Below are 24976 nucleotides of genomic sequence, written 5' to 3'. Positions count from 1 at the left end.
GGATAGCTATGCTAGTCTAGGCGAGCCAGTCTATCAATAGTTACAAATGATTCATTATTATTATAACTTTTATTACTATTATAGTAAAAAAGAAAGTTAGAAAAAATGAATAAAATAAAAAGGAAAATTGGGAAAAGAATGTGATTTAATAGAGAGTCATCTCTTCTACTCGCTTCTCGGTGTTTAGAAATGTGGTCAAACACGATCTTTCGTGGTTGATGCATTACTTCGGTAAATTACTTTCTTCAAATTCTATTTTCAACTAATTGATTAATTGATTGATTGAATGATTGATTGATTGATTGATTGATTGAATAATTAATTAACGGAACAATGTATATTCCCTGTCTCATGTTTGTCTACACACACAAAATATTTTCCATAAGTTATGATTAACAGACAATTTGTACTTTTAAAACTTCTATTGTCCATTAGTAATATTCAGTAAACCAGCGCTTCTTTGTTACTTAGAGACCAATGAATACAGTAAGGCTTGGTTCTCACAGCACCATAATGATTGACAAAAAAATAAGATCAATCACAAGTTTTCCAAGAACTTAAGTTGCATTTCATAGGGTCAGAAAAGTAATTATAAAATAACCGAGTTACTACGCGCGCTCTCATTGGTCAATAGGTGTATTTAGATGAGTATGTAAACACGAAAAAGTGCTCTATTGCTTAATTATCAATAAGCATTTGACTTTGGATCTATGTTTTCATCTGAGTGTCTAAATCAAGGCGTGTGTACTTTTCTCGAAAGATTAACACACCTATAACACCAACTCCGTAAACTGACGTTAACACCCAGTTCATTCCCTTGATATCAGAATTTGGCAGCATGAAAGCTATGTCGAAAAGCAATAACACCACACTCATCGCCTCTATCACAATACCACCAACGATACCACCGCCAACAGGATAGACGCATTCCATTGCAAGTTCGAACAACAGAGGCAATGTGCCATTGAAGACAAAACCACCAAAGATGATGAAGCTGTAAAGTAGTGGTTTGGTGGATGGCAAGATTCCTGCACAGGATAAACTGAAAACCAGTTGGGAGATTGTTGACAGAGCCAAGAGGAGCACCACAAACTGTTTAGTTCTGTGTTTGACGTAGTCAACACACCTATAAATGAAAGCAGGTGTCAAAGGTGTCTAGACTAATCCTTGTAATCAGAATGGGGAGATTCAGATATGGCTTCTGGATACGTCTCTGGTGAAGTAGCTAGTAGTATTGCTTAGTTTCAAACAAATGCTTCTCCATCGCAGGTCCCTCAGCATTTCCCCGAGCAATAACATTGTACCGCTTGGTGCAGAGAGACACTGCAAGGGATGGGTATCTCGCCCAAGAGCACAAGTTAAATGACCAAACCCAGGGCTTGCATGTAGACCTCTGGATACAATGTCCGAGTCATTAACCATTAGGCCACCATGCTTCCCACTGTTTGTTGTTGTTGTTTTTTTTTCTCACCTTATAGCAACTGCGTTTTTAGCCCCCCCCCCCCCCCCCCCTGAATTAATGTCTCCCTTTCATGAGTGTACCAGTGCCCACTTGCACATCAGACTAGCACTCATCCCTGTCATTGCTACTCCTCCCTGGCAAGGGGATGGCAATACACCAGAGGATAAACCCCAGCATTCAGTTCAGTAACTCACAACACAGCATAATCATGAACCCGGTCAGAACTCGAGCTGCATCGTTCCATTAAGGGTGCATTCCTCTGGGATGATCCGAATCACGATCAATTATTCAAGATCGCTTGGATCAAGTCAAAGCAACCAATGAGTGCACACTGATCGGGCATTCGTTGGTATCGTTGATGCACCGTGATCCAAGTGGTCTTCGGACTATTCCATTTTGGCTGAATTCCCTAGGAATGATCTGGATCAGGATCAATGATCCAAGATCGCTTGGATCGAATCAAAGTAACCACTGAATCGGGCTATTCGGTTACTTTGACGCACCATGATCCAAGTGGTCTTGGGACTGTTCCGGTTTGGTTGCATTCCCTTGGAATGATCTGGGCTAGGTCCAATGAACCAGGATCACTTGGACTATAGTGAATCAAAAGAACCGTGAATTCATCATTCTAGGCCATTTGGTATCTCTGATGCGCCATGATCCAAGTGGTGATTCAGATCATCCCTGAGGAACGCACGTATTAGGGGACAGCATGAAGGGTACCATGCCTTGCGTAGGGAACCTAGGGCCATCTTAGTATAAATTTGGGAGTGAAGTATCTTGTGCACGAGAACAACTCATTATCAGTCTGTCTCCAACCCTTCAGTCATTTACTCTAATGGTACGATTAACTTAGTAACGGATGTAAAGATTAATTCAATATTACCTGCCTACTATTATCCCAGAGGCCACTCCAGCTAACATGGATGAACAGCCGAGCCATCCAGCAGTGACAGCATCCACATGGAACTTCTTCAGGAAAACATCCAGCAGGGACACCCAGCCATAATAAACACCAAATGTTAGAGCCCTTATTGTTGTCAAGCACAAGAACTGGCGGTTTTTCATAACCTTTTTCAGTGAAGCTTTGGTGCTCATTCTATGAACTATTGAAGAGGTCAGACTGGGAGGAACTGGTGGCCTTGCACGTTTTAGAATGTATTGGACTAGTAATTACAAGTGTTTGGTGTCTTGATGGCGTTGAAATAATTTTGGAGCCAGATTGATCAATAAAGCCTGATGGGATACACATAACTTCTCCAGGTATGCTGTTAGCATCAAGCATACAACTTGTGCTATTTTTGTTATTTTTTGCCTAGGAAGAATTGTACACAGTTGAGTTAAAAATTTGAGCCTCCATATTCGGGATATTCTTATCAAATATATTTCTTATATAAAACGTTATAGCCAAATAGCTAGCGCTCCGATTAAACGCCGAAATGACACCCATGCTAACTTGTTGGCCGTGAGCCCTCAATAGAAATGCAATGGAAATGGCAACACAATATGACTTCTAATTACCAACTTAAAGTTGAGCATGATTGATGATGTTAATACCAACCTTTTGAATCCATCAGCCAAATCAATGGCAACGAGGTGGCAAGAAGAGCGATTGCAGCCCATGAAGACAGTAAAAGAAGGTCAAAATCTGTCCATCCGAAAGCAACTTTGCAAGGCTCTTGAATCGGGCTCCATGCGTTCCATGTCAGATTGTAAATAAAGACCTCTGCCGTGAATACGAACAAGACATACCATCTTGTCTTGTAAACCTTGCATTCTACTCCAGTTGACACTACCGTTGGTGATGTGCTGGGTGAAGGGTATTCAGACTGGCTTCCCAAAAGTCTAGAGTTTTCTCTTGATTCCTTCATTCCTATAAATCCGCGACAATACCAGTGCATGTGATTCTCTGTAGCTACAGGTATAATTGCGGTGGCATTGACGGTGCGTAATAGCCCTGTCAAAGCTATACAAACCTTTGCCGTTTTATGGCTAGCCTGCGAAGAGGCTCTCGGCGTGAATGCAGGATAAAAATACTTTGGCGCGATCCTGGAGGAAAAGAAGAATATTATACCTGTTTGCTTCTTAAAATGTCTTCAAATCTCTAAAAATGCTTCGTTTCTTTATAGTCTTTATAGGGGAGCTTATATTACACCACATGGCTCATGCAGGTCACGGGTATTTTATATAAAACTGTAAATAGAGGATATTACACGGTGGCGAGAAGATATGATTTTATGTTCGAGTGGCAAGAAACACATCTCATGAGTGAGCACAGGGAACGAGTGAGATATTGTTCTTGCCACGAGAACATAAAATTCATATTTTCGAGTTAACGTGTAATGTTCTTTTTATTATATATAGACATACTGACGGCGTTTTTGACGATTTTCCGAAGATTTCCGACTACTTTCCGAAGATTCACGAAGATTCTTCAAAACTTGTCCAAAGGTCACACGAACGTTGCCGAACATTTTCTGAAAATTTCCAAAGATTACCGAAGATTGACGAAGATTGCCGAAGACTGTCAAGGAAGACCTGAAGATGTTCCGATGATACACCAGCGAATTTAAGGACAATTTAAGAGACAAACTTGATAGTAGTGAAATCATCGGTATCTTCACTAGTGAGGATATGGAAAATACCCCACTTGATTCCCGGATGTGGTTTCGTATGAATTTTACGAGTGGTGTATTTTCCGTCATAAAATTACTGAGATACTACGCACGCTCTGATCGGTCAATAGAGTTGCTAAACCTATATGTTATATTTTACCGCTAAACCACGGTTCCCGACCTATGGCAGCTCTACGCGGGAACTAGAGAACCCGGAACTCTAGCGATAACAAATGTTATAAACAGTTTTGCCTCTCATTCATTGGCTGAGGTATCAATGACACGAATATCTTTTCATTCAACCTATACATGGAAATTTCCAAAGAAAAAAAGGACCAGAAGTTAGTCGTCATATAAAGCTTAATCGTTTTCTTCCACAGCAAAAATTTTACGCCGACTCCGGTTACGCTTGAGATTAAAATTAACGAAGTTTTAAACCCTTTTTTCGTTGCTTTCCACGGTCTGTCGCCTGGGCCAGACTGATCAATTTGGGTTGTCAAAAAAGCAGGGAAAAGATTTCTTTCTATCAGAAATTTTGAGTTTAATGACCACACTTGCAATTGGTTCCTTCAGGAAGGTTGATTATCTATCTTGTTATACATTTATTACAATATTCTCAAACTCCTTAATGATTCATCAAATTTGAACAAAGGAAATCATGCCGAGACGAGCGGCCGTGACGGTGTTTGGATATCTGATCTTAATTAACATAGATTTTTCCGTTTTTACTCCTCCTTCTTCTCCTTAGTTTAAGTTTTGATTGAGAAGATATATCAAACACGAAAGACGGCATTTCCAAACACCTCGAAGTTCGTCAAAAAATACTGGAAGGAGGCAGCGTGGCCGAGTGGTTTAGCGCGCGGTTGTTGTAATCCGGAGGTCCGGGAATCAAGGCCTCCACCCTGCCACTAGCGGGATTTGTTTCCCGGTAGTCCCGAGTTCAAATCCTCAGTCACGCTTTGTAAATAGCCAACTGGTCTGCCTCCTGGCAGTTGGGATTTTTAACTATGTTACGTTTATTTGAAATATTTGATTCCTTTGTTTCAGTGGCAGACCTGTAAACCAGCTACGCTTAGTGCCTGTATAGCTATGGGAATCACCACGATAAATAAGATTTACATTTTTACATTTACATTTCTATACTTCGCTGCGCGTGATCTCTTCGACTCGCTTCTTGGTGTTTAGAAATGTGGTCAAACACTGTCTTTCGTGTTTGATACATTACTTACAAAATTTATTTTGCTTCAGTAAAATTACTTTCTTTAAATTCTATTTTCAACTATCGATTAATTAATTGATTGATTGAATAATTAACAATGGAACAATGTATATTCTCTGTCTCATGTTTGTCTACACAAAATATATTTTTCTTAAGTTATGATTAACAGACAATTTGTACTTTTAAAAACTTCCATTGTTCACAAGTAATATTCAGTAAACCAGCACCTCTTTGTTACTTAATTAGAGACCAATGAATATAGTAAGGCTTGATTCTCACAGCACCATAATGATTGACAAAAAATACAGATTAATCATAAGTTTTTCAAGAACTTATGTTGTACTTCATGGGGTCAGATAAGTGTCATCAATAAGCGTCAAATTCTGAATCTATGTTTCAATCTGAGTATCTAAATCAAGGCGTGTGTACTTTTCTCGAAAAATTAACATGCCTATAACACCAACTCCGTAAACTGACGTTAACACCCAGTTCATTCCCTTGATATCAGAATGTAGCAGCATGAAAGCTATGTCGAAAAGCAATAACACCACACTCATCGCCTCTATCACAATACCACCAACGATACCACCGCCAACAGGATAGACGCATTCCATTGCAAGTTCGAACAACAGAGGCAATGTGCCATTGAAGACAAAACCACCAAAGATGATGGAGCTATAAAGAAGTGGTTTGGTGGATGGCAAGATTCCTGCACAGGATAAACTGAAAACCAGTTGAGATATTGTTGAGAGAACCATGAGGAGCACCACAAACTGTTTAGTTCTGTGTTTGACGTAGTCAGCACACCTGTAAATGAAAGCAGGTGTCAAAGGTGTCTAGACCAATCCTTGGAATCAGAATGGGGAGATTTAGATATGGCTTCTGGATACGTCTCTCGTGAAGTAGCTAGTAGTAATTCTTAGTTTCAAACAAATGCTTCTCCATCGCAGGTCCCTCAGCATTTCCCCGAGCAATAACATTTTACCGCTTGGTGCAGAGAGGCACTGCAAGGGTTAGCATCTCGCCCAAGAGCATAAGTTAAATGGTCAAACCCAGGGTTTGCATATAGACCTTTGAGTAAAATGTTCGGGTCATAAACCATTAGGCCACCATACTTCCCACTGTTTGTTGCTGGTGCTGTTGTTTTTTTTTCTTACCTTATAGCAACTGCGTTTTTAAGCCCCCTAAATTAATGTCTCCCTTTCATGATTTACCAGTGCCCACTTGTACACCTGGGTTAGGAGAAGTAGACAATTGTGCATTCAAGCCCAGTGGCCATCATCCCTGGCATTGCTACTTCTCCCTGGCAAGGGGATGCCGATACATCAGAGGATGAACCCCAGTATTCACTTCAGTAACATTTACAACACAACATGATGATGAACCCGGTCAGAACTCGAGCTGCATCGTTCGATTCAGGGTGCATTCCTCTGGGATGATCTGGATCAAGATCAGCGATCCCAGATCGCTTGGATCAGGTCAGAGGAACTAATGAACCCACACTGATCGGGCATTCATTGGTTCCGTTGGTGCGCCATAATCCAAGTGGCCTTGGGACTATTCCAATTTGGCTGCATTCCTTAGGAATGATCTGGATCAGGATCACTGATCCAAGATTGCTTGGATCAAGTCCAAGGAACCAATGAATCCACACTGATCTGGCATGCGCCATGATCCAAGTGGCCTTGGGACTATTCTATTTTGGCTGCATTCCCTGGGAATGATCTGGGTCAGGATTAATGATCCATGCCGATCACTTGGATCATGGTGAATCAAAAGAAACGTGAATCCATCTACTCCAGGCCATTCGCTTTCTTTGATAATCCATGATCCAAGTGGTGATTCGGATCATTCCAGAGGAACGCACGTATTAGGGGACAGCATGAAGGGTACCATGCCCTGCGTAGGGAACCTAGGGCCATCTTAGTATAAATTTGGGAGTGAAGTATCTTGTGCACGAGAACAACTCATTATCAGTCTGACTCCAACCCTTCAGTCATTTACTCTAATGGTACGATTAACTTAATCAGTAACGGTTGTGAAGATTAATTCAATATTACCTGCCTACTATTATCCCAGAGGCCACTCCAGCTAACATGGATGAACAGCCGAGCCATCCAGCAGTGACAGCATCCACATGAAACTTCTCCAGGAAAACATCCAGCAGGGACACCCAGCCATAATAAACACCAAATGTTAGAGCCCTTATTGTTGTCAAGCACAAGAACTGGCGGTTTTTCATAACCTTTTTCAGTGAAGCTTTGGTGCTCAATCTATGAGGTATTGAAGAGGTCAGACTGGGAGGAAGTGGTGGCCTTGCAGGAAAGTGAACGAGTGCACACAAAAATACAACTGTACATAAAGCAAGTTGAAAATATGTGTACCATATTAATTGTTGATCTATCAGTTTTGCTAGGTCTTGAGTGTTATTAGAAATTGACGCATTGCTGACATTGGTTTGCGCAATAACACCGGATACCATGGCAGGTCCCACCGCAAAGGCCGAGGCAATTCCACAATATCCAACCAATGTGCCAATGGCAGTCGCAGTTGTACGTTCACTTGGAGGGAACCATGTTGCAGATACCAGGGGTGGAGCACCAAGGGCCACAGTCCCGGTAGCCATGCAAAGGAACTGGCCCAAGTTAATAAAAATTGTTCTCATTGTCGTGTCATCAAGTGGTATAGCTTGAAGGCCCTTACCGAGAACTGCCAAAAAGGTTGTTAGAAGCACAGAGACTCTCAGTCCTATTTAAGAGAGGTGTTTCGTGTTACAGAACTACAAGGACAAATATTATTGCTTCGAGTGAAAGTAAATTAGTGTTTGGGAAGGTTTTTCATACAAAAAAGTAATATAACCGTCTAATCGCTACACGTTTCAATAATAATTATTCCAGTCTTGCTCTGTCTTGCAGCAATTTCTTTGTGGAGTGTCGATCGAGGGTTATCGATCGACACTCGACCTCGGATGTCTTTAGTAGACATGATCCAATTTTCGCAAGCTCCACTTTGTACATGCCCCATTGTTGATAGACTGTTTACTGCTGATTGCCACAGATTGATTAACAGTAAACTTCATAATTCAGCCCACTCTAGCAGTAGCCTGCTCTTAGACATCTACTTTTTCCTTTGTTTCTCGCATAAACGGTCCGCGCGCAGTCTACCGAAAAGTGAAGGTGTTAAATGTAAGTACTCCATACTATGCGGGAATCCCCCTAGAATGTCGTTGTCACGCAACGGAAAGGCCATCAAATATGATCTTAAAACAAACGGTTGCCAACAAAGAAGTCACGGATAAGCAGTATTTCGTCTTTCATTTCTATAGCCATTTCTAAATTGACTAATGTAGGCATTATGCTGCGCTACTACTTGTAATCTTACTTTTAATTTCTAACCGAGCCAGTAGATTATGTCCCAATCTCTTGTCAGGAGCCCATCACATGTTACTATGGAACCTACGCAATTAATAGACCCACGCAATGTATGCATAGGTGATGACGCTTTAGAATGTTAGATACAAACATGGGACTGCAGCACCACCGGTCACGTGGAAACGAGCGAGGCAAAAATCAATATCTTCTTGCCAGTGCTCCTAGTCTCTATTCAAGAATGAATCGTGAACCACCGGCTCCAAGGAAAGGATGTCGCTTGCCAGCATCACAAAAGATTAAAAAAACGCAGAATAGAGAATTAAAGAATTAAAAGTTATTGATGAATTGTTTTTGTGGTGTCGGGACCGGACCCAGCCTCGGGGTTATCTCGTGCCGGATAATTTCGATCTCGAGTTAGAGTTTAGAGTTGAGCCTCCAGTTGGACTTTCGACTCGGAGCGACACAAACTGAGTACTGAACTAAGACGATTCTCCAGTTAAACCTGTTTGAACTGTTTTCAGGTTTTTTGTGCATGTCCTTGACACTGGTCGCTCCAGTCATACTCTTTTTTTTAAAGGATACTGCTTTTTTTTCTGGCCTGGGCTGAATATTCTTATTTTTCTGCCGATTTTAGATTGAAAATATTCCAATGTTCTTGGATTTTAGCGTATAACATCCACGTTTTAGAATGTATTGGACTAGTAATTACAAGTGTTTGGTGTCTTGACGGCGTTGAAATAATGTTGGAGTCAGATTGATAAATAAAGCCTGATGGGATACACATAACTTCTCCAGAAATGCTATTAGCATCAAGCATACGACTTGTGCTATTTTTGTTGTTTTTTGCCTAGTTTTTCCTTTGAGAGAAAGGAAGAATTGTACACAGTTGAGTTAAAAATTTAAGCCGCGATATTCGGGATATTCTTATCAAATATATTTCTTATATAAAAAGTTATACCCAAATAGCTAGCTAGCGCTCCGATTAAACGCCGAAATGACACCCATGCTAACTTGTTGGCTGTGAGCCCTCAATAGAAATGCAATGGAAATGGCAACACGATATGACTTCTAATTACCAACTCAAAGTTGAGCATGATTGATGATGTTAATACCAACCTTTTGAATCCATCAGCCAAATCAATGGGAAGGAGGTGGCAAGAAGAGCGATTGCAGCCCATGAAGACAGTAAAAGAAGATCAAAATCTGTCCATCCGAAAGCAACTTTGCAAGGCTCTTGAATCGGGCTCCATGTATTCCATGTCAGATTGTAAATAAAGACCTCTGCCGTGAATACGAACAAGACATACCATCTTGTCTTGTAAACCTTGCATTCTACTCCAGTTGACACTATCGTTGATGATGTGCTGGGTGAAGGGTATTCAGACTGGTTTCCCAGAAGTCTAGAGTTTTCTCCTGATTCCTTCATTCCTATAAATCCGCGACAATACCAGTACATGTGATTCTCTGTAGCTACAGGTATAATTGCGGTGGCATTGATCGCATTGATGGCGCCTGTCGGAAGCTGTACAAACCTTTACAGTTTAAATTCGGCGCGATGTGGGACAAAAAGACTTCGACGGGAGCGGAATTTAGCTCATTTTGGCCGGCGCGATGCTGGAGATAAAGAAGAAAAATGCACCTAATCTCTTCTTAGAATGTCTTCAGGTCTCTAAAAATGCTTCGTTTCTTTAGTCTTTATAGAGGAGTTTATAGTACAGGGCGCATGCAGGTCACGGGTTTTTTTATACAAAACTATAAAGGCAGTTCTTTACTGAAAACTATAAATAGATAGTAGTTACCTTTTACAAGCTTTCTCGTGTTCTCCCAACACCCCGCGTGGGTTAATTGCGCCGGTAAACCCATAGAAAGAGTGGTCTATTGCTCATTAAGTAGTGCCTGTTACCATTTGCGAAAAAATTCTGAACTTTTTGAATAAATTTGGAAAAGGAGTTAGTTTGGCTGACTTCCGGAATTCGCCGGGAATCTCAGTTCCAGGAACCGAGTAATCTCGAGCCGAGAGCCGGTTGGGACTGAATGCGAACCGTGGAGTTTTCGCGGTCTCATACTCAACCATGGTCCACGCCCATAAAAAACGTGGCGGAGCCGATTTCAAGACGTTACCCTGGGCTGTGTAGGGCGGGATAGCGAGATTGAGCGAAAAATAGTGGCGGAATGCGGGATTGAGCTGCATTAGAAAAGCTTATGTTAGACGCTCAACACTAGGACTACAAGCATCTCAACATGCACAGAGCTACGGAACTTTTCCAGGACAAATATCACAAGGCGTTGTATACGATTTTAATATTGAGCTCTTATTAACCGAGCAGGAGGTCTGTATGGGAGATTATTATATGGCTGTGTCTCACAAAGACTGGGAACTACCGAATTCATGAATTTGATTGGTTGAAATCGATATTGACCGCGGTCTAGATTTTCCCATTTAGACCGGCATCTAGCCAGACCGGTTTCATTTTGCGTTGAAAAAATAGCAAACTAAAATACAAAAATGTTCACCATTTTCTTTTATTTTCTTCTCAATCATTTATGGAAGTGCCAAAAAGCCAGATGACAAAAAAAAAAAGTAAAGAGGACGAGCAAATTTTCGGCAGGTTTAAGTTAAGCTCATCGCCGTTCGCAAGCAAACTGTCAGCAAACCAGTTACATTAAATTAAAAACGAATTAAAGTTTTCTTCTTTGCCATATAATAAACATCTTATTAACCGAGCTAAGTCGGTCTGTATGGGAGAATCTTGACCTCGGTCGTGAGTACAGACCTCACTGCGTTCGGTCTGTACGCAAGACCTCGGTCAAGATTCTCCCATGCAGACCTCCAGCGCGGTTAATAAGAGCGAAATCTTGACCGATTTAGCTCTTATTAACCGAGCTGGAGGTCTGCATGGGAGAATCTTGACCAAGGTCTTGCGTACAGACCGAACGCAGTGAGGTCTGTACTCACGACCGAGGTCAAGATTCTCCCATACAGACCGACTTAGCTCGGTTAATAAGATGTTTATTATATGGCAAAGAAGAAAACGTTTATTCGTTCAATAGAACTGGTTTGCTTACAAACGGAGATGGGCTTAACTTCGTCGTCAGGCTTTTTGGCACTTCCATAAGTGATTGAGAAGAAAACAAAAGAAAACGGTGAACATTTTTGGGTTTTAGTTTGCAAAATGGAACCGGTCTAGATGGGAAAATGTAGACCGCGGTCAATATTGATTTCAGCCAATCAAATTCGTGAATTCGGTAGTTCCCAGTGCTTGTGAGACACAGCCATATAATAAATGGCGTTTAAGGTGGCTCCCTATAGTTTTACGATCGCACGAGCGCTGAGGACTGAAGCTCAAATAATCTGCGCGTGCTCAAAAGAAACCGTCAGTGTTTTTCAATATTTTATTACGTCAACATGAGCACAAAAAGCAAAACTGACAGTGAATTTTCCCGCGTTTCCTTCGATAAAATTCCGTAAAATTTGGCAGATTGGTAGTAGATATTTTAGTTTAGCTGGAGCTCGTTTTTCAGGGAAATCTATAAGACCAGATTTTTTCCAGCGGTTAAAGACATAAATTTGAAAATATCGAAAAAACTACCTCCAGAAACCTTACTTTTTTCATGTTTAAAATTCGTATCCCGCTGGAGGCGATGTGATGAAAAAATTTTGGAAGATTTCACCGAAGGAAATAAATAAAGCCATAAAAACAGTAAAACACACATTTGTTTGGGCATTTATAATTCAAGACTAAATCCCAAAATTTTACCAGAGGTGATAGCAAAACACTATTTAATCATTGCTTATTACATGTAATAAGTTTGAAAGGACTAAGTGTGAAAGCGAATGCAAAAACAGCATTCAGAACATAACACTTGCGCGCGCAACGACATAAATGATTACCCTGTGGAGCACGGAGCCACCTCAAGGTTATTCCCCAGTATTGCATTGCGCATCCCTACTGCGCATAATTTCACGCGTGATTAGCGTCTTTTTCTTCACAGCTAAACCTCGCCATAGAGGTAAATCGTCATTTTCTCGCAAACGAGTATGGTGCCCTCTCATTTTTTTCTGTTGTTTTGAATTGAGTAATAAATTTCTCTGTGTAAAATAAATATGCACCAATTCTCAGTGTAGAACAAAAAGCAATCGTCGGAAACGTGAATTTAGCAAGCAATCGTGACTACAATCATGGTGCTATTGTAAGGATTTATATGGGTACAAACAAGGTGCTGTTGCTCCTAAACGAACATGGGGACCCCTCATTTTTATTTCAAAATTTAAGTTCCTATAATATAAACAATCAATAGGCAAAGTTTCACAAAAATCTCAGTGCAGGTTCTATTTCCGTGGAATGACCTTAATAAACTGTTGGCGATTGCGTTTATTGGATTTCAGCCGCTCGCAAGATGTGAGAATGCTTTTAATATTGCTCGATCTGTATGCTTCCGGAATGTTACGAGTAGGAAAGTAATTTAAATGATGGCGGCTTTCCTTTGGTTTATTGCGTTATTTTGATATCTCTGTGTTCCCGGGGGCGGTTTAAAGCCACTTCGGCAGGTTTCTTTCACAGGTCACAGGTCACAGGTCACAGGTCACAGGTCACAGGTCACAGGTCACACTCATTAAAACTCGCGATGTGACAACTACCCGAGATTCCCAAGAGGTTTATCGATGTTTCCATGCCACAAACCCTAACTAAAAGTGTTTTACTGTATAATTTTAATGAAAAAATTTCTAGGGGTGGTATACGTACGAAATGGGTTGCAATGTAGCTTTCAGACACGTAGTGTCACAGATATTTTATCGTAATAAGATAATTCATTATGATAGCAAATTGAACTGCTTTATTTCTATCTTTTTTTTGAAATCTTTACAACGATTACCAAGGTCACAGGTTACCAAAAATATGCCAAAACGTCATAAAACAGATGTATACAAGTGCGTCCCAAGTGTAACTATAACAGCTCTTTTCTGAAAAAAAAAAAAAGCATAGGGGAAATCAGCTGTAGCACTGAAATAAAAAAAAAATTGATCCAAAGAAAGCCAAGACTTATTTCTGTTGAAAACGTAAATTCTTTGTAGCCTTTCAATATAACATGAAAACGGAAGAGGCTTACACTGATCCGTGAATTATGCATTTACTAACGCGTGATTTGTGAACCAACGACTTTTGCGGGAATAATTGTTCACTTTTTTTGGAGATTTTAGCGTCATTAAAGCTCGTAAACTGCACCAAACTAGATGTAAAACCAGCCCATTCGACGCGATTGCGGCTGAAGGACTGAGAACTAACCACAGCGACAGTGAACCAAGAGGGCCTAGAATCTAGTTTGTCACGATGTGTCACACACGGCATTTCGATGCATCAAAATGGAGGGTTCTGTATGTTTTGCGAAACGTGGTTGGAATTTGTATTTTTATGTGACACATGATTTAGCCTTTGCATTTTTACGTGAAAAGTGATTGCTTGCTTTTTTCTGTGAACGTGAAGCTGTTTTTCGAATTTTTCGTGATGCGTGAGAAGGCCAATTACTTATGCATGCAACTGTTTTCAGAAGAGGTATAGGGGACCCTCTTGTTTCTGTTTACTACATACTCGTTGTAAAGATTTCAAAGAAAGATAGCAATAAAGCAGTTCAATTTGCTATCATAATGAATTATCTTATTACGATAAAATATCTGTGACACTACATGTCTGAAAGCTACATTTCAACCCATTTCGTACATATACCACCCCTAGAAATTTTTTCATTAAAATTATACAGTAAAACATTTTTAGTTAGGGTTTGTTGCATGGAAACATCGATAAACCTCTTGGGAATCTCCGGTAATTGTTACATCGCGAGTTTTAATGAGTGCTTTTTTGACTGTGACCTGTGACCTGTGACCTGTGACCTGTGACCTGTGACCTGTGACCTGTGACCTGTGACCTGTGACCTGTGAAAGAAACCTGCCGCTGGTACCATGCCAATTTCAGTATAAATGTGGGAGTGAAGCATCTTATGCATCAACACAACTCATTATCACTCTGGCTTCAACTCTTTAACTTTTACTGAATGGTTCATTTAATCAGTAAAAGTGGTAAAAATTGAAATGATATTACCTGGCTATTAAAATCCCAGAGACCACTCCGGCTAGGGTGGCAGCACAGCCGAGCCATCTGGCAGTGACAGCATCCACATGAAACTTCTCCAGGAAAACGCCCAGCATGGACAACCAGCCATAATAAGTACCAAATGTTAGAGCAGTTACTGTTGTCAATAACAAGAACTGGCTGTTTTTCATAACTTTTTTCAGTGGAGCTTCGGTGCTCACTCTGTGAGGTGTTGAAGAGGTGAGACTAGGAGGAAGTGGGGGCCTTGCAGGAAAGTAAACAAGTACACACAAAAATACAGCTGTACATAAGCCAAGTTCAAAATATGTGTACCGTATTGTTGATCTGTTAGTTAAGCTAGGTTTTGAGTGCTATCAGGAATTGATGCATTGCTGACATTGGTTTGCATGACCACATCAGGAACCATGGCAGGTCCCACCGCAAATGCCACAGCAAGTCCAAAATATCCAGTTAATGTACCAATGGCAGTAGCAGTGGTACGTTCACTTGGGGGGAACCATGTCGCAGACAGAAGGGGTGATCCACCAAGGGCTACAGGCCCTCCAGCCATGCAAAAGAACTGGCCCAAGTTAAGAAAAATTGTTCGCACTTTGTTGTCATCAAATGGAATAACTTGAAGGCCCTTCCCAGGCACTGACAAAAAGGCTGTTAAAAGCACAGATACTCTCAGACCTATTGATTAAGAGGGGTGTCACAGGTTAGAGAACTTCAAGCAAAAATAATTTTATTGCTATGACTCAAGGTAAATTAGTGTTTAGGAAGGTTTTTCATACACATCAAGATATTATCCATCCATCTTGTGGAGTGAGAATGTCAAAAGCTCGATATTCGCATGAGCAATTGATTTTGCGTTACTAAGTGTTTCCTTCCAATCAGAAATGAAACCAAAGCTAATCATGATTCGCTCGCACATGTTTTCCGGCACTTTGCGTCAGCTCCGCTCATTATCCGCTGAAATTACTAGAGGCTTCAAATTTTCTTCAACTTTTAACTTTTACCCTTTTTTTCAACAGTAAACATCCACTAAATTCTTTATTTCGCGCATAAACGTCCGCACGCAGTCTTCTCAAAAGCCAAGGTGATTTAAATCCCTTTAAATAGTTCACAAGTACAGTATGCAGGAATCCCCCCAGGGTATCGTCACGCAGCGGAAAGGCCTTCCAAAAAATGATCCAAAGAACAAACAAACGGTCGCGAACAAAGAAGTCAACCATTAACCAGATACGAATAAGTTTCCTCTTCTTTTCTTGTAACCATTCGTAAATTGATTGATGAAGGCCATAAGCTGCGCTACTACCTGTATAAAGCTTACTTTGAATTAACCGATTGCGACAGACGAAATTTCATGTTACAATTAAAAGTTCAGCCAAACGAAAAAAAAAGCAGAATAGAGAATTTAAAGTATAAAGAGAAGCTCTTGGTGAATTGTATCTCTGGATTATTGAACCAGGAAAACGTGTCACCTCGGAATTGTCTACCAGCTGATTTATTCGATTATCTCATGCCGGATAATCCCACAATCTCGAGTTGGAGTTTAAAGCTGACTGTCAAGTCGTATTCTACATTTGAATCTAAATAGCGTTCAGTTTAACCTGCTATCAGGTGTTCTTTTTCCGTCTTTTGTTTTCTTTAGCATCACACATGACGGACTAAACGAAAGAGGCACTACTTGTCTGTTGAACACCGATCGGCTAACTGACTAACGCTGCTGTTAGCCAGAGAGCTAGCGCTCCGATTTATAGCCTGGATAACAACGCCTAGATGACCCCTAACGACACTCATGCTAATGCTTCAGTCAATTCCAGCAGTGCCCATCCCCCCCCCCCCCCCCGGCTAACCCACGGGCATTAGCATTTTTTTTTTTAAAAATGGGCAAATTCCCCGGGGTGGGGACACATAAGCTGTCTAACGAAGAAGTCAATAAGCTGTCTAACGAAGAAAGTGGGCAAATGCCCCGCCCCCGGGATCGTCGCCTTCCAACACCTCCGCAGTTTTTTTAATTAATCAGTAAATGAAACGGTCAACTGTTCAGTATTTTAACGCAACGGTAAGACTTCAAGGACAACAGTACGCGTTAGTTGATTCTGATTATATTTGTTCTCTATATTTGTTTTAACAGTTTACTAAAGGATAGCTGGGATTGCGGCAGACGTGCCCCCAACCGCGAGCAATGATAGGCACCTGTATTCGCAGGCTACTTTTTCTGTGAAGAATCAAGATATTTAAAATGATGATGCATTGCATTTTAAGCTCGCAAGATCTGTCTTGAAGATCGCATCGTTTGAATTCGCCAACCTTAAGTATTTTAACTCCACTTTCATGAATTCAAAAAATGCTAGGTTAGTTTTGAATGCAAAATGCGAAATAATCGTGTTCACGTCAGTGATTGTTTTGTGATAAACAAGACATAGTTCACCTTGTCGCTTATATTTATATGCTTACAAGTAATGAAGAGATATCTAAAATTGAAAAAACATACCTTTAAAAACGCCTCGTCTTTCCCGATGAACTCATCCATGGCACTTTCCAAAACATGTGTCGAATGCCCCGGGGTCGCCCCGGAGTATGCAAATGCCCAGTCCCCGGGCCGCGATAAAATTGCGGCTGCCCCACCCCGGGACTGACACCGTGAGCAAATTCCCCGCGATTGCCCGTGGGGGGGATGGGCACTGTTGGAATTGACTGATGCATAACCTGTTGACGATAAGCTCTCAGTAATGGGAATGGCAACATGATGAAATATTTAAAGGTGGGTAGTCTTGGCGTAACCAACTCAAAGTCTAACTCGAATTTTATTTCTAACTCGACTGATGATTTTAATACGAACCTTTTGAATCCATCAGCCAAGTCAGTGGGAACGAAGCGGCAAGAAGAGCGATCGTAGCCCATGAAGTCAGCAAGAGAATGTTGAAATCTGTCCATTCGAAAGCGACTTTGCTTGGCTCTTGAATCGGTCCCCACGTATTCCATGCCAGACTGTAAATAAACGCCTTTGCCGTGAATACGAACAAGACGTATCATCTTCTCTTGTAAACCTTGAATTCTACTCTGGGTGTCGATATCGTTGATGTGCCAGTTGAAGAGCATTCAAACTCGTTTTCCAAAAAAGTGGTCTTTTCACTTTGTTTCTACATTCCCATTTAATAATCAGCCAAAATGCATCTGATTATCTGTAGTTTGGTTACTGGTATACTGCTCTGGAATTGGTTGCGTCATACTCATTTGACTGCACAATCATCACGTCACACAATACACCCTCAAAAGTGTCACACAATATACCACGTCCAATTCTGTCACGTCAACAAACCTTTTATATGGTCCACGGCAAGAGAGAACAAACATTTACGACTTTTGGTCACATGAGGTGGAATCAGTCCCTAAACTTTCGTAATTTAAATCCAGGGTCAGCCTAACCTATTAATGGGCATCCTTGTCGTTCTCTGCATTTTGAAAATCATTAAGGACAGCGTGCAACAGCAAGACATCACATCTTTTATGAACACTCGACGCACTTCTTACACATTCCTAGCCTTGGCATTGTTTTCAGTATAAAAATACTGAAAATAAGGCTTTAAAACATTTTTATTATTGTGAAAAGTTTTGTCTTCTCACTATTAATATTTCCCTCAAAATGTTTAAAAGCCAGTCAGCCATTAGGTTTAAGATTGTACGTACGTCATAAACTCTAAATCGTTTTTTTTCTATTTCTGTACATTGTAACTAAACAGACTTATTGGGTTAACCTAACCATAACTATAAGGATTCTAATAAGGAATTAAATTCATTCACCAAAAAAAAAATCTTGCATAGTTTGCCTGCCTATGTTTTAATTAAAATATAAAATAGTTACTACTTAAAAATTTAATAACTTGTTTTGTCTCAGTTCTTACCATCTTAAAGCCCATTCAGTATGTGACCAGTTTCCATGATTGATAAATTAATTGACTGCTTTAAGTCCTTTAACGACTTTTAAGCATAATTAGTCGGATAACCAATTCTTAAATTAACTATTAACCAAATTGAATTTCCTGTAATTCAGCTCTATTTTCATGCTGTACAAATTGTAGAGGTATGCTTCAAAGACTCAAGCCAATTGTTTCTCTAATGGAATTCATGTATGTTTGGGCTGGCATGTGTATAGATCTCACTGTGCACACTTGAGTGCCTTACATAATTGACGGATATTTTTGAAGCTTTAAAACTTCCATAGTTCACTGTCAATTCCTAGTGATCTGAAGACATCTGCACTGTTACAATCTATAAGTTACACACCCATATATACTTATATTCATATGCATACTTGTATGCATATGCTCTAAAATCCTCATGCACTGATTAACATGACACGAATAACACCTCAAATATCACACCAATACTCTCGTAAGAATTTCTCACTGATATATTACTGTTAGTACTGTCTACAATTTGTATGCTCAGCTCAGTCAGTTGGGGGTGAGCAAAAAAGCAGGGGAAGAGACATGGGAATATTAAAGAAGGAGATGAGTTTCTCTCAGTTTTTTCCTTCACCCACCTGCTTTTTTGTTTGCCCCCTAACCTTGAGAGCCTAAGGAACAGACTCGTTTATTACTAAAATACACGATCAAGAGTCTTTGTTTAAAGAATTCTGAGGTGGGAAGTTCTCATCTAAATCAAGACGTGTGTACTCTTCTCTATAAATTAAACACCCTATGGCACAGGCTCCAAGACCAGCGACCGTCACCCAGTTCATCCATTTCATATCAGACTGCGGCACCATAAAAGCTATGTAGAAGAGCAATAACACCACATTTCCTGCGGTTACTAAGATACCACCTGCTACCCCCTCCCCCACGGGATAGACACGTTCCATTGCCAGTTCAAAATACAATGGCAGTGTACCATTGTAGACAAAACCACCAAAGATGATGGAGCTGTAAAGAAGTGGTTTCGTTGATGGCAAGATTCCTGCACAGGATAAACTGAAAACTAGTTGGGAGATTGTTGACAGAGCCAAGAGGACCACCAATAACTGTTTAGTTCTGTGTTTGACATAGTCAGCGCACCTGTGAAATGATACCAGCAGTCAGTAACTAACTGATCAACCTGAGTGCTCAAAATAATGAACATTTTTCAGACATTAACCCAGGGAGTGAGAAGCAACAAAAGATTTAATATATGGGGAGACACTGAAGGCCTCCCGAGGGGGTGGGGGGTAGCATGCTCCCTTGATTCCTCAAAAATTTCACTTTTTCTCCCTTGTTATATTTTCTCATCAAAATTCACTTTAATAGAAGAGATATCCCGTGTTCTCTCAAGTTAATCCCAAAACTATCCCTTGTTCCCTTGAAATAATTGGTAATGTTCCCTTGTTCCCCAAAACCACTGGGAGGCCCTTGACCCTTCCCGGAGACCTTAAATCTGTCCCCTTTTATATGCCATTGGCATCAGAAAAAGCAAAGTGTTTTTATAGTCCTCCCTAGAAAATGCCACACCTTTGAAATCCCTACAGTAGGCTGACTGCATCCCTTTTTTCTTACCTTGGACTGGGTAATGCTTTAAAATACTCAGATGCCTCAGCCATTAGGTGTGTTGGTCAAGTTATTTTCCATAGGGTTTTTTCAATAACTAAATGTACCCTAGAAAAGTTGAGCTATGGTAAACGTACTAACCTGCATTGTAGGAAAAATTGGAGAAGGGCATGCCTCCCAGAGGAGGGGGATACCTTATGAAAAGGTTGGGGGTGCTCAGTAGAAAATTTGAATTTAACCCCTAAAAAAGAGCAACCTGGGTGTGATTCAAGCTTTATTTGACCCCTAAAAGGTACCACTAAAAATGAAATAAACTTGATTACAAGCCACTGTTCAGGAAAGGAGCCCGCACTAGTAGACTGGACTCAAGAGAACCACAGAAATTGAACCTAAAAATGGACCAGAATCCTTGACTAATACCTCTAAGCGAGAAAAAAAAAAGCATCTCTGCCTTTTTCATACAGAGGTCTCCCCAACTGGGGAGGCATGTCCCTTCCATGACTGCATGTACATAACCATGATCGAATGTCAATTTTTGCCCAGATACCCAACCAACTGTTACTGCTGACACCCTAGTGGAGAGGGACTATAATTGAGTAGAGTGTCTACCCGGAACTCAGTATTGAATCTCTAATGAGGACTAGCAGAACATTAGCTTAGATCTATTGAATTACCTGGCCAATGCAATACCAGAGACAACTCCAGCTAATGTAGCGGTACAGCCAAGCCATCCAGCAGTAGTAGCATCCACAGAAAATTCAGCCAAGAAAACATCCAGCATAGATAACCAACCAAAATAAACGCCAAATGTCATCCCAGTCAGTGTGGCCAACAGTACGAATTGGCGGTTTTTCATGGCTTGTTTGACTGAAGCTGTAGTGCTGAGCAAATGTGGTGTCCCAGAAGTGAGACTAGGAGGAACAGGTGGCCTTGCAGGAAAGTACAGAAGTACACACAAAAATACAGCGATACATAATCCAAGTTCGAAATATGTGTACTTAATTATTTCATGATCTGCATATTTTGAAAGTGATGAATTACTGACATTGGCTCGCATAACCTCATTGGGTGCCATGGCTGGTCCCACAGCAAATGCAATGGCGATTCCAAAATATCCAGCTAATGTCCCAATCGCAGTAGCTGTGGTACGTTCGCTTGGGGGGAACCATGTCGCAGATACCAGGGGTGGAGCCCCAATGGCCACTGGTCCTCCGGCCATTAGAAGGAACTGGCCTATGTTGATAAAAACTGTTCGCATTTTCTTGTTATCAAATGGTATAACTTGAAGGCCCTTGCCAAGAACCGACAGAAAGGCTATCAAAAGAACAGATACTCTCAGACCTATAATGGAGAAAGTTTGTATTGGTTAGTGATATCGTACCAAAGTGACATACTCCGTACCGTGGGGGAATCCCCTTAGGGTTAAACAGAATTTAGACAGCATTCTGCATTACTCCTTGTGCGCCTTGAAATCAGTGGTTTTGGAAAGGTCTGAAGCCTAACGGAAAACTGCAACCAGTTTGTTGACATCATGTGACTTTTGAACAAGAAAAACCCTTGGAAAAAAGAGGTTAAGAGGCGTTATAAGAGTACCTACCGTCCCTGTGTATCTTTAAACCGTTTAATCAGGCGAGGAACAAATAAACAAGCTAAAACACTAGGATAATTTGTATCCTAGCGAGGCTGACTTACAACTACGCGGTAAACGTCCGGTCCTGTTGAAGCTTGTTGAGGATGCCACGAGAACGCAGAGAAAGTGCATGGGGATCTGCTCATACAGGAAAAACAAAAGAAAGCACAAACCTTTTGAATCCATCAGCCAAGTCAGTGGTAAGGAAGTGGCGATAAGAGCAATCGCAGCCCATGAAGAGAGTAAAAGAAGGTCGAAATCTGTCCAATCGAAAGCAACTTTGCTCGGCTCTTGAATCGGACCCCATGTATTCCATGCCATATTGAAAATAAACGCCTGAGCCGTGAAGACAAACAAGACATACCATCTTCTCTTGTAAACCTTGAAGTGTACTCTAGTTATTGATTCCGTTGAAGAGTATCCTTGATCACGTTCGAAAAGGGTAGACTGTTCATTTGATTCAACCATGATTCAACCATTACTGTGTAGCTTCCGTGAAGCTTGCGTCATTTCCATTGGGTGCAGTGGAACATCACGTGACCAACCATGAACTGGCACGTAATCACGCAATTTGTGTGCGTAACGCTGTTCCCTCATCACCAGCTCGTCTTCCAGTTTCTGGAAACCAAAAGAGCGGGAAAAGAAGGCATAGTCTAATTTACGGACAAGAAGATGGATGTTTTTACAAGTAACATTCAACATTTAATATCTACACATATAAAGGGAATCCGTTTATCTCATGAAAGATTGAAAGACCGAACCTTCTCTGTCACGCAACATTCTGTTCTCCGAGAAGCTACAGAGAGGGACCTTCTGAGCGACCCTCCTTTCCGAGAGCGTAGCGTTGCGTGACAGAGATAGTTCCGCCTTGTGTTGTTTATTTGTTCCTCGCCTGATTAAACGGTTTAAAGATACGCAAAATGTTGGCGAACGACTTTTGTATAAACGGAACAATGGGCTCTTTTCAGAATGAGGCCACGTGACCTTGTTAATCATAGAAACATGCAGAAGGGTAGTGGTACGAAAGGGCTGGTATGAAATAGTTGGGATAAACTTATTAGCTATGTTTTGTTTTCAGTTTTCAGTTTTTTAGTCATCCTCGTTCCCAGGATCTCTCCGCCCTCCCGGAGTGGGCCGGAAGGTGAGAGACCCTGGTAACGAGGTTGTGATTTAGTGTGACATTTGAGTTATCAGCCTAGTCCCTAACGGAAATTCTCCCTCCTCTTTTTAAGCCCGCAACACATGTTAGTTATTAGCATGTAAATTCTCCGTTTGAGGATATTATTGTTAAGTTCCAAAAGTAAGAACATAAGTTACTTTGCAGCGTTTTCCTGTCACTATTTTCTGAGGACCAATCGTTACCTTCGGGTACCAAAAGCGTATAGTCGATCCATACCATCTTGCTGTGATCGTGTTAGAATGAAAGTGCAAAAAGATGTACATCATTTGTAAATAGACTTATCTGAACATAGCATAAACTAGTTTCGGCGATGGGAAAAACGATACTAGTATCCAGAGACCAAAAGGATAGAAGTTGTTGAAATGAACTAACATGAACACAGAATAAATCGATTTGATGTCCTTTCTATCCATTATTTTCCACTTTTACGTTTTGAAAAGTAAAAATACAGCATTTTGACAAAAAAAAAGCACCTTGGAAGGAAACCTAAAAATAGTACTTTGCCAAGATAGAGAACGCCAAAGAGATAATAACTTGATAAACTACAAAGGAACAAGGATGGTTGAGGATGGAGAAGACTAACACGATGATTGCAAACGACGAACTTGAAAAATTCGGCTAAACTTTTTAAGATGCGCAAACCGTGACGTAGCTCCTTTATGATCAAGAGTGCTACAACTGTTACAACACGAGAGGGTGAGAGAGGGGAACGAAATTCTCTACTCATCCAGGCGGAACAAAATGGTAGGGCGATACTTACCCGAAACTCAATAATACGCTGAGAGACAAAAAATAAATAAAAAATAAAAAAAAAATAAAAACTGCATATGGAAACCCACAAGGTTAAGATAATCCCGTTGGGTTGTAACAAAATAGAAGACTCGTATGGCCAAAAATTCTCTGCCCTCCTAAACCCACACGTTAAGTACGAAAAGTTGAGCAGCACCTCTGTCTTATCTGCCCCTCCGATTTTTGCAATATACCGTCTAAATGGCTATGCCGTATCTGTTTTATGTATTTCAGACTGTACTTGACAAGAAGCTCGTTACCCTATTTCAGATCAGGCAATTTGACAAGGGCTCTTGACAAGAACTTCATCAAGCTTTCGCCAGCCCATGCAATTGAGCGAGATCGAAGCGAACGCCTCGGCACCAGCCGATCGTTGACCGGCAGATTATCGACACTAGGCCGACAGCTGAGACAGATATCCGACAATAAATGATAAAAAGCAAAACACAACAAGCTTGCAACTGATTGAATGTGGGCAAAGTCAACAAAACAAACTCATTGGATGTCGATTTTTAGCAACTTATGCCCGCCTTTCAGTTGCAGCTAAACGTTTTGTTGAATTTCATTTAAACTGTTCGAAGTACACGTGAACGCAGGAAAATTGCTTGAAATTAGTAATCAGGATACTTCGAATTCGAGCCCGATATATGATGATTCTTTGAAAGCGGAACAAATTATTAATTGGTTTTGAAGTAAACTCGAGTTAATTCCATGATCCAGGTCATTTTGGCTTGACTGACTGAAACAAATCTATGCAATTTTCAAAGGCTTAATTTACATATGCCAACCCCAATTTTCTCAATACCCGTTCCGTTTGGCATTGTTCCTAAAACACTTCACGCCTTTACAACCTAACACGTCCACTGATCCACGTGCAGAAAAGACAAAAGCCCCAGCAATACTGGGCATCTTTCGCTTGCTGGACAATCAATTATCGTCCATCGTAAGAATATAAAGCTTGATTGGTTTTGCTGTTTCATTAAAACTGCATTAGTGCTAATTACCAAGGCCTATCAAAAGATGTCTTTCATTTTATTTGGTTGTTCCAGTTGATTGAATTATAACACCAAGTCAAACATGCCTTGAGGCCCGCTTG

At 40.8% G+C, this 24976-nt stretch overlaps 4 protein-coding genes across 4 annotated transcripts; all 4 read right to left on the bottom strand.

Annotated features, from left to right (window-relative positions):
• Positions 1 to 135: 135 nt before the first annotated feature.
• LOC149111673 (solute carrier family 49 member 4 homolog) lies at positions 136 to 3800 on the bottom strand. Its single transcript, XM_089289771.1, has 2 exons — positions 2349 to 3800; positions 136 to 1126 (listed from the first exon to the last, which is right to left on the bottom strand). The coding sequence occupies exons 1-2, from the start codon at positions 2558 to 2560 to the stop codon at positions 709 to 711; spliced, it is 630 nt and encodes a 209-aa protein (XP_089145897.1). The 5' UTR covers positions 2561 to 3800; the 3' UTR covers positions 136 to 708.
• Positions 3801 to 4593: 793 nt separating this feature from the next.
• LOC149111672 (solute carrier family 49 member 4 homolog) lies at positions 4594 to 11471 on the bottom strand. The gene is made up of 3 exons (XM_089289757.1): positions 9784 to 11471; positions 7357 to 8044; positions 4594 to 6103 (listed from the first exon to the last, which is right to left on the bottom strand). Exons 1-3 carry the CDS (start codon positions 10121 to 10123, stop codon positions 5686 to 5688), a joined length of 1446 nt encoding a protein of 481 aa, XP_089145883.1. The 5' UTR covers positions 10124 to 11471; the 3' UTR covers positions 4594 to 5685.
• A 667-nt stretch (positions 11472 to 12138) lies between these two features.
• Positions 12139 to 18103, bottom strand: LOC149111671 (solute carrier family 49 member 4 homolog). Its single transcript, XM_089289774.1, has 2 exons — positions 17602 to 18103; positions 12139 to 15446 (listed from the first exon to the last, which is right to left on the bottom strand). The coding sequence occupies exons 1-2, from the start codon at positions 17612 to 17614 to the stop codon at positions 15106 to 15108; spliced, it is 354 nt and encodes a 117-aa protein (XP_089145900.1). The 5' UTR covers positions 17615 to 18103; the 3' UTR covers positions 12139 to 15105.
• A 235-nt stretch (positions 18104 to 18338) lies between these two features.
• On the bottom strand, positions 18339 to 22425 carry LOC110044565 (solute carrier family 49 member 4 homolog). Its single transcript, XM_089289760.1, has 3 exons — positions 22085 to 22425; positions 20956 to 21622; positions 18339 to 19816 (listed from the first exon to the last, which is right to left on the bottom strand). Exons 1-3 carry the CDS (start codon positions 22377 to 22379, stop codon positions 19375 to 19377), a joined length of 1404 nt encoding a protein of 467 aa, XP_089145886.1. The 5' UTR covers positions 22380 to 22425; the 3' UTR covers positions 18339 to 19374.
• Positions 22426 to 24976: the final 2551 nt, after the last annotated feature.

Source organism: Orbicella faveolata, unplaced genomic scaffold (assembly GCF_042242905.1).
Source record: "Orbicella faveolata isolate gen_17 unplaced genomic scaffold, um_ofav_v1 contig_2, whole genome shotgun sequence".
Taxonomy (NCBI): domain Eukaryota; kingdom Metazoa; phylum Cnidaria; class Anthozoa; order Scleractinia; family Merulinidae; genus Orbicella; species Orbicella faveolata.
Note: the sequence above shows the minus strand (reverse complement) of the source record. Positions and strands in the feature narration are given on the sequence as shown.

Bases quoted from the DNA above. Each gene is read 5' to 3' on its own strand.
- LOC149111672 (XM_089289757.1), bottom strand. From the start codon at position 10,123: ATGTACTGGTATTGTCGCGGATTTATAGGAATGAAGGAATCAGGAGAA. The intron at 8,045-9,783 runs GTTGGTATTAAC...TCTCTTAAATAG, and splicing joins TTGGCTGATGGATTCAAAAG to GACTGAGAGTCTCTGTGCTT. The intron at 6,104-7,356 runs GTAATATTGAAT...TTTCATTTACAG, and splicing joins TCTGGGATAATAGTAGGCAG to GTGTGCTGACTACGTCAAAC.
- LOC110044565 (XM_089289760.1), bottom strand. From the start codon at position 22,379: ATGGTTGAATCAAATGAACAGTCTACCCTTTTCGAACGTGATCAAGGA. The intron at 21,623-22,084 runs GTTTGTGCTTTC...TCTCCATTATAG, and splicing joins TTGGCTGATGGATTCAAAAG to GTCTGAGAGTATCTGTTCTT. The intron at 19,817-20,955 runs GTAATTCAATAG...ATCATTTCACAG, and splicing joins TCTGGTATTGCATTGGCCAG to GTGCGCTGACTATGTCAAAC.
- LOC149111673 (XM_089289771.1), bottom strand. From the start codon at position 2,560: ATGAGCACCAAAGCTTCACTGAAAAAGGTTATGAAAAACCGCCAGTTC. The intron at 1,127-2,348 runs GTAATATTGAAT...TTTCATTTATAG, and splicing joins TCTGGGATAATAGTAGGCAG to GTGTGTTGACTACGTCAAAC.